The following is a 13,305-nucleotide window of genomic DNA, read 5'->3' as shown; positions in this document are numbered from 1 at the left end:
CTGAGTTCAGTCCTCAATGCAGCTGTGATGCTTCTGTATGAGAAGCAAGGGTCTGGACAAAGTACAAAACAGTAAATGAAATACCAGAGTCTTCTTAGCAGCATGAGACATGAAACACTGATACAATAACAGTACTAATACTATGCTGATAATGAACATGTATGCATTTTGAATATTTGGGGTCTACCAGTCCTGTAACTGTTGCTCTGGGAGCATTTTACATTTCATTTATATTTTGTATACTTGTATTGTTTCTTGTGTTTTGTTCTTTGTTCATTGTAGTTTTTTTAATGTCTTGTTTTACTTTAGTGCTCTTTTTTTTTTCTTGGAGTCTTGAAAGTCTTTGATTAGGGCTCGTTAGTAAAGATTTAAATCCATTCCTCGAGGAATATATGTCCTTCCAATACAGTCACCCCCTCCTCTCCTACTTGCCATTTCGCAGTCCATCTGAGTCCCATCTTATCCTTACCTTTTTAATTCTGACACAACATGACGTCCCTTTCCTATCTGTTTTCATAACCTACCACCAGCTATCTTCACTACCTCCTGATCATAAATGCAATTTATTTAGATGTATTTTATTAACTAATTTTTTTGTATACTAAAAATCACTTGACCATGGAATTGTAAGGACAAAATATGTAAACTTTCTTTAATCTTCACTTTCTTGTATGCATGGACTAGTGCACTTTGTTCTGACACTTTCTCCATGCAGATCAATGCTCGGCCCTGGTAATCAAATGGTAAATAAAAATAAAATTTTACATTGCATTTTTTGACTGCAGGGGAATTATACCTAGCTGATGTGTGAGGATAGCTGAGAAGTACCATTTTGTGTTTATGGTAAGCAGACCATGTGCGCCGATAGTGGTTTGTTACAGCTGCCTGTGAGGATTTTGAATATCATTATTTACAGTTTTCATAATTTTTTGATTTTGTTGTTGTTTTATTATAGTTGGTTTTACATTAAATTTGCTGTTTTACTTTAAAGACGCCATTTGTTATACCTTTAAAATTTCTTGGTTAGGGACAATTAGCAAGAATTGGGTTGCATTCTTTGACTGGAAATGCAGTAAACATAGCTGATTTATGGGAGAAGCTGAGAAACATGTTTAAAGTAAACCAAAGAGGAAACGGTTCAGTCTTTTAGAGCTGGCAGTGCTTTGGTATTGCTACTCTATGTGTATTTAGATTTCTTAGTTAAAGTTTGTATACATGCATCATATCCTATGATGTGCTCCTGGTTTGCTGCAGCTTAACACTATATATCTTGTTTTACAACTTTCCTAGAGTTTGTTTAGTTCTTGAATAGGGCCAGTTAGCAAAGACTTGTTGCATTCATAGACTACAAAGGGATTACATCTCATTGATTTGTGAGGGGAGCTAACAAGTAGCATTATATTTGTAAGACAAGCACAACAAGAAAAGGAATAACGTTTGTCAGTTGCCAGTATATTGTGAGTCATTCAACTCACCACTATTGTAATTTTAAACCCAGTGCTTTTGAGTTGCTTATTCCTAATGTAAATTTCACTTAAGAAGATCCAAATGGTATTTTCTTATGTGCTCTGACTGGTAAACAGTAAAAGATCATATTGGGAAAGCCGCCCCCTTAGACTGATAAAACTTGAGTGACCCTCTCTTTCTTACGTCCCCAAACATAAGTGTACACTTCAATGCCAAGAACATTTATTCCCTCTTACAGCTTTCATTTAACATCTGAAACATCTGTGGGACTAGTAATCATTAAGAGACCCTGCAAACCACTTTTCAGCAAACAGTTTGAGGGTAGCAAATCTATTTTCCTCAAACATGTCCATGCTATAACGTCACCTATGGATGCCTAAGCTCCACTGGTCTGTTGTGCTGCCTTGTCTGTGTTACTTATCACAACATGGTAATATTATGATTCTTTAAATATCCCTCTGTATTAAAGGTACTTGTTTTGATTTTGGTTAAGCATCATGACTTTGAATTTGCTTGTAAGAACCCACATTAATGTCACTTGAATATAATAAACTGCATTTTTGTGACTGGTTGTCACAACTGCTTCAATCTTCTACAATATATATATAGAGCCTGGAATATAACTTCATTGTTCATAGGTAAAACCAGGCTATCAGTCTGCAGACAATTATGAGCCTAGCCAATAACCAGAGGCCAGAATCAAATGCTGTACCTTGCATTTTTGAAGTAAAGACCTTATCATCAACATTTTAGTGCACGATAGCTCCTTACTGAACAGGAAGTACAAGAAGTATGTTATTTTAAATGTGAAAAAGATGGATGTCCTTGTATGTGTGTAACCTTAAGGGACGTAAAGCTTTTGGCTGGCATGCTTAGTTTTTTGGTATTATATACTCAGAGCCCTATAAATGCAATGGGAATTGGATTTTATTTCTGTGACACAAAAGTTTCTTGAATGAGGCTGCTTATACTTTGTTGAAATAAATAACAGCTTAATAGAGACCTATTACTAACAACAAAGAGAAAGGAAAACTGCTTTGTTTATTTTCTGTAAGGTCTACTGTGTTTGATCTTTAAAATTATATAAATCTTTGCAACAGCATCGGTGATAGCTGTGTTGACATAAAGTAATGTGTGTTATGACTGCAATCTTGAATGTTTCAGCCAAATCATTTCTCCAAAGTAATGTATTGTTATTAGACTATAGAGGGAAATGGGTAAACATGCACATCTGAACATGGGGTCATCTCTTTGTCAAAGGGGGCAAGCCACGTAATGATTGGGAATCACCAAGAAATGATAAGCAGCTGCTATTAAATGTTTTGAAGTCCATTAAAACATAATTCATTATTTACATTGTATTAGTTCATCTTAAAAATTAACTAGTAACCTTTGGCTAGTTGAAATCAGTTGCTGCCCTGTGCTTGTCTCTGGGTAGCATGCTGTGAATTCTGGCTCAAGTGCTTGTTACTGAGGGACTTATAGCACTGACTGGCCATTAGCTGTCTTGTTTAAAGAAAAAGTAATACATACTAGTGTAGTATGATATGGAATATGAAATATAAATTGGTGAACTACACTTGGAAATAACAGAAAATTAAACAAATATAAAAATGTAAAGAGACAGAAAGAGAGGAAATGAGAGGCTGGGAAAAGTAAAAAAAAAACACAGATGCTGACTGAGCCACTGAACACCATGTGGTATCCTGTGATGTTGTTTGTGGGACAGTAAGTGATGATAGGCATGATTAAAAGGAAGTGAGACGTACTCAGCTGGAGAGGTCAGTGTACTTACAAACTGTAACCTTCACTTTGTTTTTCTTTACTTGTCACAGATTTTGTTGTGCAAATATGCCAAGTTGAATAAAATTCTTTAAAAGAAAAAAATGAGGTCACATAAGAAGACAGCACTGTGTGCTATGGCAGACCAAATGTCAGCTGATGGATAAATTCACTTATCCAAATTGTTCCTATACATTGTACTTTTGTTCTCCTTGGATGATGTCATGGTTGCCTTTTTCATTATGCAAAGGTTTTAAAATAAAGGTACACTATTGTTGGAAAAGCGTATCAATTGTACCTCACGATTTTCCACAAAGATACTATGAATATCCACTTTTCTTTGAAATAAGCATTTTCAACATTCTATATAAAAGGCTGCATCCAAGTAATGAAATAATGATTTCATTTGGTGTTCCTTTTTGCTACCATAAATAATGTTATCTATTTACAACAGTCCTAAGTGTTAACAATAAATTTAGCAGGACATAGACTTGTAGCTTCCTCAGGCCATATTGATAATCTCATTACCAGTCTAAATTTCACAGTACTCATTTTGTAGACATGGAGGTCCAGGAGAATACATGCCTGAAGTATTTTCCAGTAAAGATGTTCTACCTCAGAAATTGTAACCTGCACTTTTTTTCTCTATAGCTTCTTAATTCAGGAGCAAAAATTAACAAGGACGATAGTCACAGAATCCATGGTCAGCAGGTGCCACATGCAGAGAAACTAAAAAGCACTCCATGCCCTATTGGGAAGAGTGAGCTTCTGTTGATCACAGAAGAACCAGTGGATAAATCCTCCAAATCCTATGGTATGCCATTTAAGACTTTATGATTCCATTGCTTTCTTGCTTAAAAGTATAGGATCAGTTTTTGTAAGGGCATGAGCTCATAAAATGGAATGTGCAGTTGTTATAAAGTCAAAATTATTTTCTAGGATGCTTTCTTCTTAATTATTTATGTCATGCACTATATGCTAATAACATCTCTTAGCTAGACTGAAGGGCTTATTCAGCTTCATCGAATAAAACTGATCACTTCCCACTCCCATGAAGTTCTACACTTTCTTTGGGTCCTCTAGAGTATGTTTTTATCTTAAGACTACTCCTCTATCGGAGAAAGCATGTATAGATCCTGAAAGACTCACATACCAGGTGCCTGTTTGCCATTATCAGCTCAAGGTATTATAGATGAACAGGGGCAGCAGCTCCTTAAGGAGAGAAATGTCAATGGCCAGTACTCACAAGATATTTTTGTTTCTCTTTACCACATCCCATGAGACACGAATATGTTACTACCACTGGGGAGGGCATAAACACTGCCATGCTTTACTCTGCCATCTTAATGTTTAACGTGTGTGTGTGTGTGTGTGTGTGTGTGTGTGTGTGTGTGTGTGTGTGTGTGTGTGTGTGTGTGTGTGTGTGTGTGTGTGTGTGTGTGTGTGTGTGTGTGTGTGTGTGTGTGCGCGCGTGTGTGTGTCTATCTTGTATTCATCTACTTCTAAGTATTAACATCATTGTTTCCTTAGTTCCATCCATATCCAAGAAAGGAGGCTGCTAGTGTGCTATAGCTTGGCAATTTTTCTAATCTAATGTTGATTATTTTTTCATGCATTGTTAGTGACTGAAGTGATTTATTTATTTATTTCAGTTTGATGACCGGACAGGTCCACTGGGTTCAGGAGCCCGTTTTCAGTGGAGGCATAGGGAGAAAAGCTCCACATTACATAGTAAAGATTAATATACAACAAATTAAAATTAAGATTCAAAGATGCAGATGCATTATAAATCAGAGGCATGATGTGGTACATTGGTTACATAGCATGTGAGTCATATGTTGACATGAGTGTTTCAATGGTTACATAGAATCTGAGTCTTGTTATGGCAGTATGTCAAAACAAGTACAAATGTTAGGGAGGGTAGAAAAGGGACAGCAGACTATTTACAATATTTACATTATGTACACAAGATAACACTGAAGATTGAGTAATATCCAGGGGCAGCTAAGTTGTTAGAAATACAAGGAGTATGGAAATACAATTTAGAGTAGAGAGAGAGAAAGGCTAGGTGGGGAAAGTACAATTGCACTTCCAGTTAGAGAAAAAGTAGGAATGGAGTTGGGATTTGAAGTTGTCAAAGTTTTCTGTGGTTCGTAATGAAGGAGGGAGAAAATTCCATTTTTTGGCTAAGGAAAAGGACAGGAGGTGCTGTCCCGCTGGGCAGTTCATTTTGTACACAGTGATTAGGTTTAGGTGATCAGATCTAAATGGCCTGTTAGGGGTGTATGGTTGTAGGATGTTGGATAGTGCAGGACATTTAGTAAGGTTAAATAATAGCCTATGTGCAGTAGTAAGTTGGAGGTAGTCTAGATAGTTGGGAAGTTCTAGCCAGTTTAGTAAGTGGAGGGTAGAGCAATAGTAGGAGGAGTATTTGGCTTTGATGGCGAATTTTGAAATTTTGTTATAACAACTTTCCATTTTGGAAGAGATGGAGGCAAATAAGTTAGTTAGTAGAGGAGTGCCATACATTAGTGAGGGAAGAAGATAGGTAGTGGCGAGAGTTTGTCTAGTAGAAGGAGACAGATAGTGGATGTTTCTGTATAGCAGGCCAAGTTTCTGATGTGTTTTCTTGATGTTTAGTTGAATATGGGTGTCATATTTTAGGTGTTCATCTATAGTTAACCCCAAGTAGTTTGGCGTAGGGAACAATTTCTATGGTTGAATTGTTTTGGCTTCTAATTTGGAAAGAATGTTTATTAAGAGGGGAGGATTTTGAGGGAGGGAAAAGTAATATTTTGGATTTGTTAGCGTTTAGAGATAGGTGGTTTTGTAGCATCCAGTTCTCAGTGGTGGAGAAGGCAGTTTGAGTGTATGTTTAAAGTTAACGGAGGTTGGTAGCACAGCAGATTAAAGTGGAGTCATCTGCATATTATACAATTTAAGTATTTGGGATGGCAGAGTGGAAATCATTGATAAATATGTTAAACAGCATTGGGCCAAGAATGGATCCTTGGATAACTCCAGTAGGGGTGGGAAGGAAGTTTGAGGTGCCTTTTCTCCATTTTACAGCCTGAGTTCTGTCAGATAGGTAATTTGAGAACAAGGATAGGATATTGTGAGAGAGGTTAAGGTTAGCAAGGTGACTTAGGAGATGAGTATGGGAGACTATCGATAGCCTTGGAGAGATCTCATAGAACTGTAGATACTATTTGTCCAGAGTCACAGGCATGGTTGACTATATCTAGGAATGACAGAAGAGCAGTTATAGTGCTATGGCCAGGATGGAAACCATGTTGGGTTTGAGAGATAAGGTGTTTTTTGGTTAGGAAGGGCATTATTTGGATGTGAAAGCATTTTTGCAATATTTTTGATATTGGGGAGAGGATGGCTATGGGGTGAAAGTTTGAGGTTTTATTATTTTTCCCTCCTTTGTGAAGAGGATGTATAAAGGCAGCATGTCACAGCTTGGGGACATAAGATTCCTGTATGGATCTGTTGATAAGGATGCTAATGGGGAGGGCGATTCCATCTGCAGCAATTTTTAAGAAGTTAGATGGAATGTTACCTGGGGCATTGGGGCATGGTTTTAGTTTGCTGAGTAGTTATTTTATGTAGGAGGTAGAAATGGTTTTAAGTTCAAAAGTAGGGGGAGAATTGGGTTTAGAGGCTGGGGAAGAGTGATTAACCTGTGTGGATGGGTTATTTGGGAAGGACTTGGTTTGTTCACCTATAGAGTTAGTAAAGAGGGAGTTAAATAGAGTGGCAATTTCTGGATCAGACTTTGTAATGTCAGGGCAGGGGTTGTTTTTGGTGCCTGGGTTGAGAAGTTAGTTAATGGAGTTACAGAACTGTTTGGGGTTTTTGGAGTGGTTGGCTTAGAGTTTCATATAGTGGGGATTATTTGTCTTTGATTATATGTCTTTTAGTAAGGTTGTGGAGTTACTTATATTTAAGAAGAGTTTCAGGGTGTTTACTGTGCTGAAAAAGTTTCCAGCATTTATCTCTTTGTTGCATAAATTGTTTGGTTTCCTTAGTTAACCATGGGGAGGAGTTGGATTTGACTCTTATAGCTCATGGTGGAGCTTGGTAATTGAGTACATTTTGGAAAGTTGAGTTAAAGTAATTGACAGCATTGTCTAGGGGAAGTGTTTTAGATTGCTCCAATTAGTTTGTTTGAGGGTGTTAGAGAAAGTTATAGAGTTGAAGTTTGTAAGGTTATGTGTGTATATGTACTGGTGCTGGTGAGGGGAGGAATGGGTTGCTCGGGGGATAAAGGCAGGCAAGTGGTCACTAATAGAGTCAGTAAGGATGCCTGAGTGTAAGATGTTAGGGTGGGTAGCTAGGATCCAGTCCAGAGTATTTCTTGGAGGATTGCTTTTGTTAGGTCTAGTGATAGAGTTAGTAAATTGAGTAAAATTGAATAGATTGACAGATATGGCTGGATTCTGGTTGTTAATTGTGTTCCAATCTATGTTAACATCACCTAGTATGTAGGTCTCTAGGTTAATATTAGTTGAGGCCCATTGGAGGATTTCTTTTAGAGTAGTGGTGTTACCTGGGGGAATATAAAGGGATATGATGCAGATGCTTTTATGATTATTCATTTGTAGTAACCCTATTACTAGTTCTGCGTTGTTGAACAGAGGAATGGGATTTGGGTATGTAATAATGGGGGAGTAGATTAGAGAATATCAAGGCTGATAAAATGAACTTCTGCCCATCTGAATGCCATTTTGTTCACTGTTGCTAATCGTTTTTTTTCTAACATTCATTACATGAAACTGTAGTGTTGAGAAATGGTGTCCTGACTGTGGCCCAGGAAACCCAGGTTTGAGTAGTGGTCCTGGATGCTAGGTGAGTCAGCTTGAACATGAGTGGAGAATCAGAGACAAATACTGGCTTGCTACACTGGGTAGAATTCCTGCCTGTCCATAGCTCCTGAGGGATGGTGGGAGTACTGTCTCAAGGAAACAAGTAGCATGCAGCTGTAAGCAGCACATCTGCAACAGAGGGGTGTGCATGCTAATGACATAATTGTACATTCTGTATAGGGACTGGTTAAAGGGTTGTCTATGCAGGTTAAGCACCCACCCCCACTACCTGGATTGCAACATATTGGGAGGCCCATATCTAGTTCCTTCCTTCCCCTTTTTGAGGTGTGACAGTTGTACATGGTAATTGTTGAAGGGAATGGCACTAAAAGCAGAAGTGAAAAACGAAACCAAATTCCAGAGGAGATATCTATCAAAGAGGAATACCATCATCATTAAAAACAGATTATGATTTAAACGTCAGAATAAGGTTTACATGAAGCAGTGTAGAATGCATACAGAAACTCAAAAATGTACAAAACCACATTTATATTATTTGGTTCTAATGTAATGATATATGTAAAGCCAATGCAGTCATTTTTTAAAATGCTTCTTGCAGATAATTGCCTCCATTTTGCAGTTAATTTAATATATTTCATATAAAAACACCAAAGGTAGGGGTGTGTCCATATTCATTAAGGATATCCACACCTCCAGGCTAGTTGCTCAGCATAATGCATCCGAGGTTATCCAAGGGCAACTAACTCTTGGCAAAACTGCAGTCCAAATTGTAGCTTGCTACAGATCCCCCACCATGCACCAGGATTCCCACTCCTCATTTCTTCATGTACTGGAAAATATTAGGGTTCAACCAAACACTCTAATAATGGGTGACTTCAACTACCCCACCATTAACTGGGAAAACTACTCATGTACCAACTCCTTAGCGCAACGCTTTCTGGAATTCATAAACTCCAATGCCCTAGATCAACTTATCCACACCCCCACCAGGGGCAAAAATATCCTAGACCTAGTCATCACCAACATGAGTGACCAGTGTTCCACACCTGAAGTCAACTCCTCGTTGGTCTGATCCTACCATAAACTAATCACCCTTGATATCCACATCTCACCCCCACCCCCCATTAAGGAAACCACAGTAAAAATGTTATCCAAAGCCAACTTCATGCTTCTTAAGACTGAAGTAGTGAACTTCATTACACCCATGCAGATGGACAATACAGTTACAACTGCTGAATCCTACACAAATGCACTATATAAGCACTTACATGAGTGCATGGATCATGCTATCACAAACAGAACCAAGACGTTATCCTCCAAAAAAAGGAAGCCAATCTGGTGGTCCCCTGCCATAAACAAACTGTACAACAGAAGGAAGAAACTGTTGCAAAAGAGAGTAAAATCCCATGAGTGGAGGAGCTCCCTGGTCAGCCTCAGTAAGAAGCTGAGAGCCCTTATAAGATCCTCCAAAGCTAGCTACAAAAATAAAATTGCCACTAATTCCAAGGACAACCACAAAGCATTCTATAGCTATGTCAAGAATCTCAATGGCAACACCCAGATCTGCTCTGAGTTACAGCACAAAGGCATGAAAATTACAGAACCAACTGATATTGCCAACATCCTGGCAGATAGGTTCAGTGCTATTTCAACCCCTAAAGTGCCCATATCTATACAGGAAGAATGCAGAGTCCCTGTAATCACAACTATGCAGGTGAAAGCTGCACTCTCTAAAGCCAAAAACACAGCATCCATGGGACCGGACAGCATCCCAGGCTGCGTTTTACACAAACTTCAGAATGATCTGGCTCCTCACTTAAGCACCATGTTCAATAATAGCCTCGCATCAGGCTTTGTGCCAACTGAATGGCGCATAGCAACAGTTATCCCACTCCACAAAGGGGGAGCCACCACTGATCCCGGGAACTATAGACCTATTAGCCTGATGAGCCTGGTCTGCAAGCCCATGGAACGTATCATCATGGAACTCATAAACAAAGACATTGGTAACCTCCAAACTCTGGATCCCACCCAGTTCAGGTTTGTGAAAGGCAGATCATGCCTCCTGAACCTGATCGACTTCTTTGAGGCAGTCAGCAAAGCCGTAGATGAGGGTAAGGTGGTTCACACAGCCTATCTTGACCTCGCCAAGGCTTTCGACACCATCCCCTATTCTGGAATTATAGCTAAACTCAATAAACTAGGCATAGATCCCTACATCACAAGATGGGTTGCCAAATGGCTCACTGACAGAACCCACACTGTAAAAGTTGCAGATTCCAAATCTGACATCAAAGCAGTGACAAGTGGAGTACCACAAGGTTCGGTCCTGGGACCGCTCCTGTTTGGTATCTACTTCACTGAAGTACAGGCTAACACAGAAGGCCTCTGGCTAATGAAGTTCGCAGATGACTGCAAACTAGGAGCCATAGTCAAGTCCCCAAATGATGTGAACATCCTACAGAAGGGCCTCTCTGAGACAGATGCCTGGTGTCAGATCCATAGCCTCAAGCTCAATGCCAAAAAAAGTGCAGTGTCATCCCCTTTGGTAAAAACTCTGTACCCATGAACTACCACATAGGCAGCAATCTACTTAACACTGAATGCGTGATAAGAGACCTTGGGACCCAGGTGGACAGTAGTCTCTCCTTTGATTGTCACATCACCACAGTAGTCAGGAAGTCCTTCTACATGGCACACCTCATCATAAAAGGGTTCTCATCCAGGAAAAAAGAGGTCATCGTTCCCCTCTACTCGACACTCATTAGACCCATTATAGAGTACAATGCCTCTTTTGGAATGTACCTCACAAGACATCTGTAGCAGCTGGAAAGGCCACAGAAGTACCTCACAAAGAGGATTACTGGACTCAAACAAATGCCCTACACTGACCGTCTCAAAAAACCCCAGCTTTACTCCGTAGCATATCGCCTACTCCGAGGTGATCTCTGCCTAACACATAAAGCTGTGTCAAACCCAGAGCTGTTGGACATGCTACACCTAAAGAAATCCCAGTCCCTCCGAGCTATACACTCTAGGGACCTAAACCTTGTCACCACAATAAACAGGACATGCTGGAGGGATAGATTCCTATCCCAGAGACTTCCCATACTCTGGAACAGGCTACCCATCTATGTCAAGCAAAGTTCTTCATTAGCACTCTTCAAGAAAAATCTTGATGAGTGGATGGGAAATAGGAAATACATCCCAGGGATCACTTCTGTGTCTCTGCTCGACAGTGGCACAGGAAAATAACTTTCTTGGGTGGCGTAAGCCAGGGAACCTTGTTGGCTAGGCTTACGTAGGCCCTTGGGCCGATAGCCTAGTACCTACCTATGAACCTATGAGCCTATAAATGAATTTGAGAACTGATTGCTGCTCAGAATGAAAAAGCAGTAGGGAGGAAAATGAAGGCATAATATCAAGGAAATGAGAAACATGTTTCAAAAGAGCTCCTGATGTTTTATCACTCCATCAGCTCAAATGTTGGAAAAATGTTTTGGGGTCCAGAACTAAGCTTTACAGCTTCTCCTTAGGCTGCAGGATAGAAATGAAGTACATAAAATGGCCAACATAGTGGTCTTGTAGAAAATGTGAGGTGCAAAAAAGACATTGACAATTACCGTCCTTTCAACTAAAATTCCTTTTCACTAGTTCATCTGATGCCCTGTGCAGATCCCCAAATGTGTACCCTTGTTAACTCAACGTTGAAGAACAAAGGGAAAAAATCTACTCCTGCAGCTTTAGTAAGCTGCTTGCTAAAACTGTAAAAGCAGCTTACTACAGTTATTCCAATTACAAAACATTCACTTCACACATTACCTACGTTGGAGTTTCTACTGAACTATGTATGAAGTATCAGTACTCATTTAAAATTAATGCTAGTATTGCACACCTGTACCACCAGCACCTGCAGCTGATTGCACCCCATGATAACTTGCACTTGGAGCAGCTATCCCGTTCCCCACTCATATTCATTGATAGCATGAAGAAAAGCCTACATGGCCAAATGGTGGGATTTCTAGTGAAGTGTCTTAAAAGGTAAAAGGCACTATAATTTCAAACAAGTTTATAATGGACAAGTTTTATGAAATGCTTTTTTCAGAAGTAGATTAAGCAATCCCAGTAGAGATGGTTTGCTTTAGAAAAGCTAAGAAGTAGAGCTACTTTATTGTAGTCTACATTCAATCCATTATGTAAATGGCTAACTGACCGCAACCTTATAATTAATAGCAGGCACAGTAGACAAAAAATGAAGTTACCCTATCAATTCTCTCATTTATTAATGTTTAAGGCTAGAAAGATATTAGGAATTAATATGCACATACCAAAAATAGAATACTGCCTTCTCATAACACTCACCTCTTCCTTCAATACTTGTATTTTGCAAAAAGTTCAAAAACAAAATGTGCTGATTTGCAAAACAGTCTGACTATAAAGAATACCACTTATTTATTTATGATAAAGCAAGGTGTTTACCTGCTACAGCTTGAGCATTACTTCTTCTTTAATCATTTATATTCAGACTTCTCTTCAACAAGTACAGTCCTGCACTATCATTTAAATGATATCTTAAAGATATTGCATACTTCTTTAGATCATCTGCTAAAATGGCTATCAATTAAAGTACCTTCTACTCAAGAAGAACCTGGTAAAAATCCTCCTTCAAAATGTGTCTAACAGCATGGAATAAACTGCTTGATAACCTTAGAGCTCAAGCAGAATACTTTGATTTCAGAAATATATTACAGGCTCATCCAAAAGAAGGAACACCAGTGTAACTGTTTATGGAAAAATGGCCAATGATGAGTACCCTTCCTCTATTGTAAAATGGATGCTGACTCTTACTGGTACACTTGAAAATAGAATGCAAATGCAATAATTAAAGCAATACTATTTAGGACTTGAAATATTCAACGGCTTGGTACAGGTATTTATTTACAGCACAATAACAACATAATAAATAAGAGGGGACATATTAAAGCAATGAAAATGTGCCTATCAATACAATATTGCTGTTCAGGATCATATTAGATTGTTGGAAAATGGAGTTATGGGAAATGCAGACTTAGAATCCTGTGCCAAAGCATCAATATGTAAAAGAATAATATGCCGGATATATACAATTTACACTGCAAAATGGAAACAAATCTTAAATATTTTTTGCTTATAGGAAACCTTCAAAATATGAAATCAAGCTTTATATATTATAGAAACCAAGTAG

General features: G+C 38.7%; 1 protein-coding gene across 10 annotated transcripts in view; it reads left to right on the top strand.

Annotated features, from left to right (window-relative positions):
• The window catches only part of LOC122795548 (muscular LMNA interacting protein), a 2,709,240-nt gene that overhangs the window by 2,357,371 nt on the left and 338,564 nt on the right, over positions 1-13,305 (top strand). For 9 of the 10 annotated variants that reach the window (XM_044063771.1, XM_044063765.1, XM_044063761.1 and 6 more), the window contains one exon: positions 3,901-4,063. The exons of the other annotated variant lie outside the window; for it this stretch is intronic. In XM_044063771.1, coding sequence (XP_043919706.1) covers positions 3,901-4,063 — 163 coding nt within the window. The remainder of the gene's footprint in view (positions 1-3,900; positions 4,064-13,305) is intronic. 10 annotated transcript variants of the gene reach the window in all.

This window comes from Protopterus annectens, chromosome 2.part2, assembly GCF_019279795.1.
Source record: "Protopterus annectens isolate FY-2018-M chromosome 2.part2, PAN1.0, whole genome shotgun sequence".
NCBI classification, from domain to species: domain Eukaryota; kingdom Metazoa; phylum Chordata; order Ceratodontiformes; family Protopteridae; genus Protopterus; species Protopterus annectens.
Note: the sequence above shows the minus strand (reverse complement) of the source record. Positions and strands in the feature narration are given on the sequence as shown.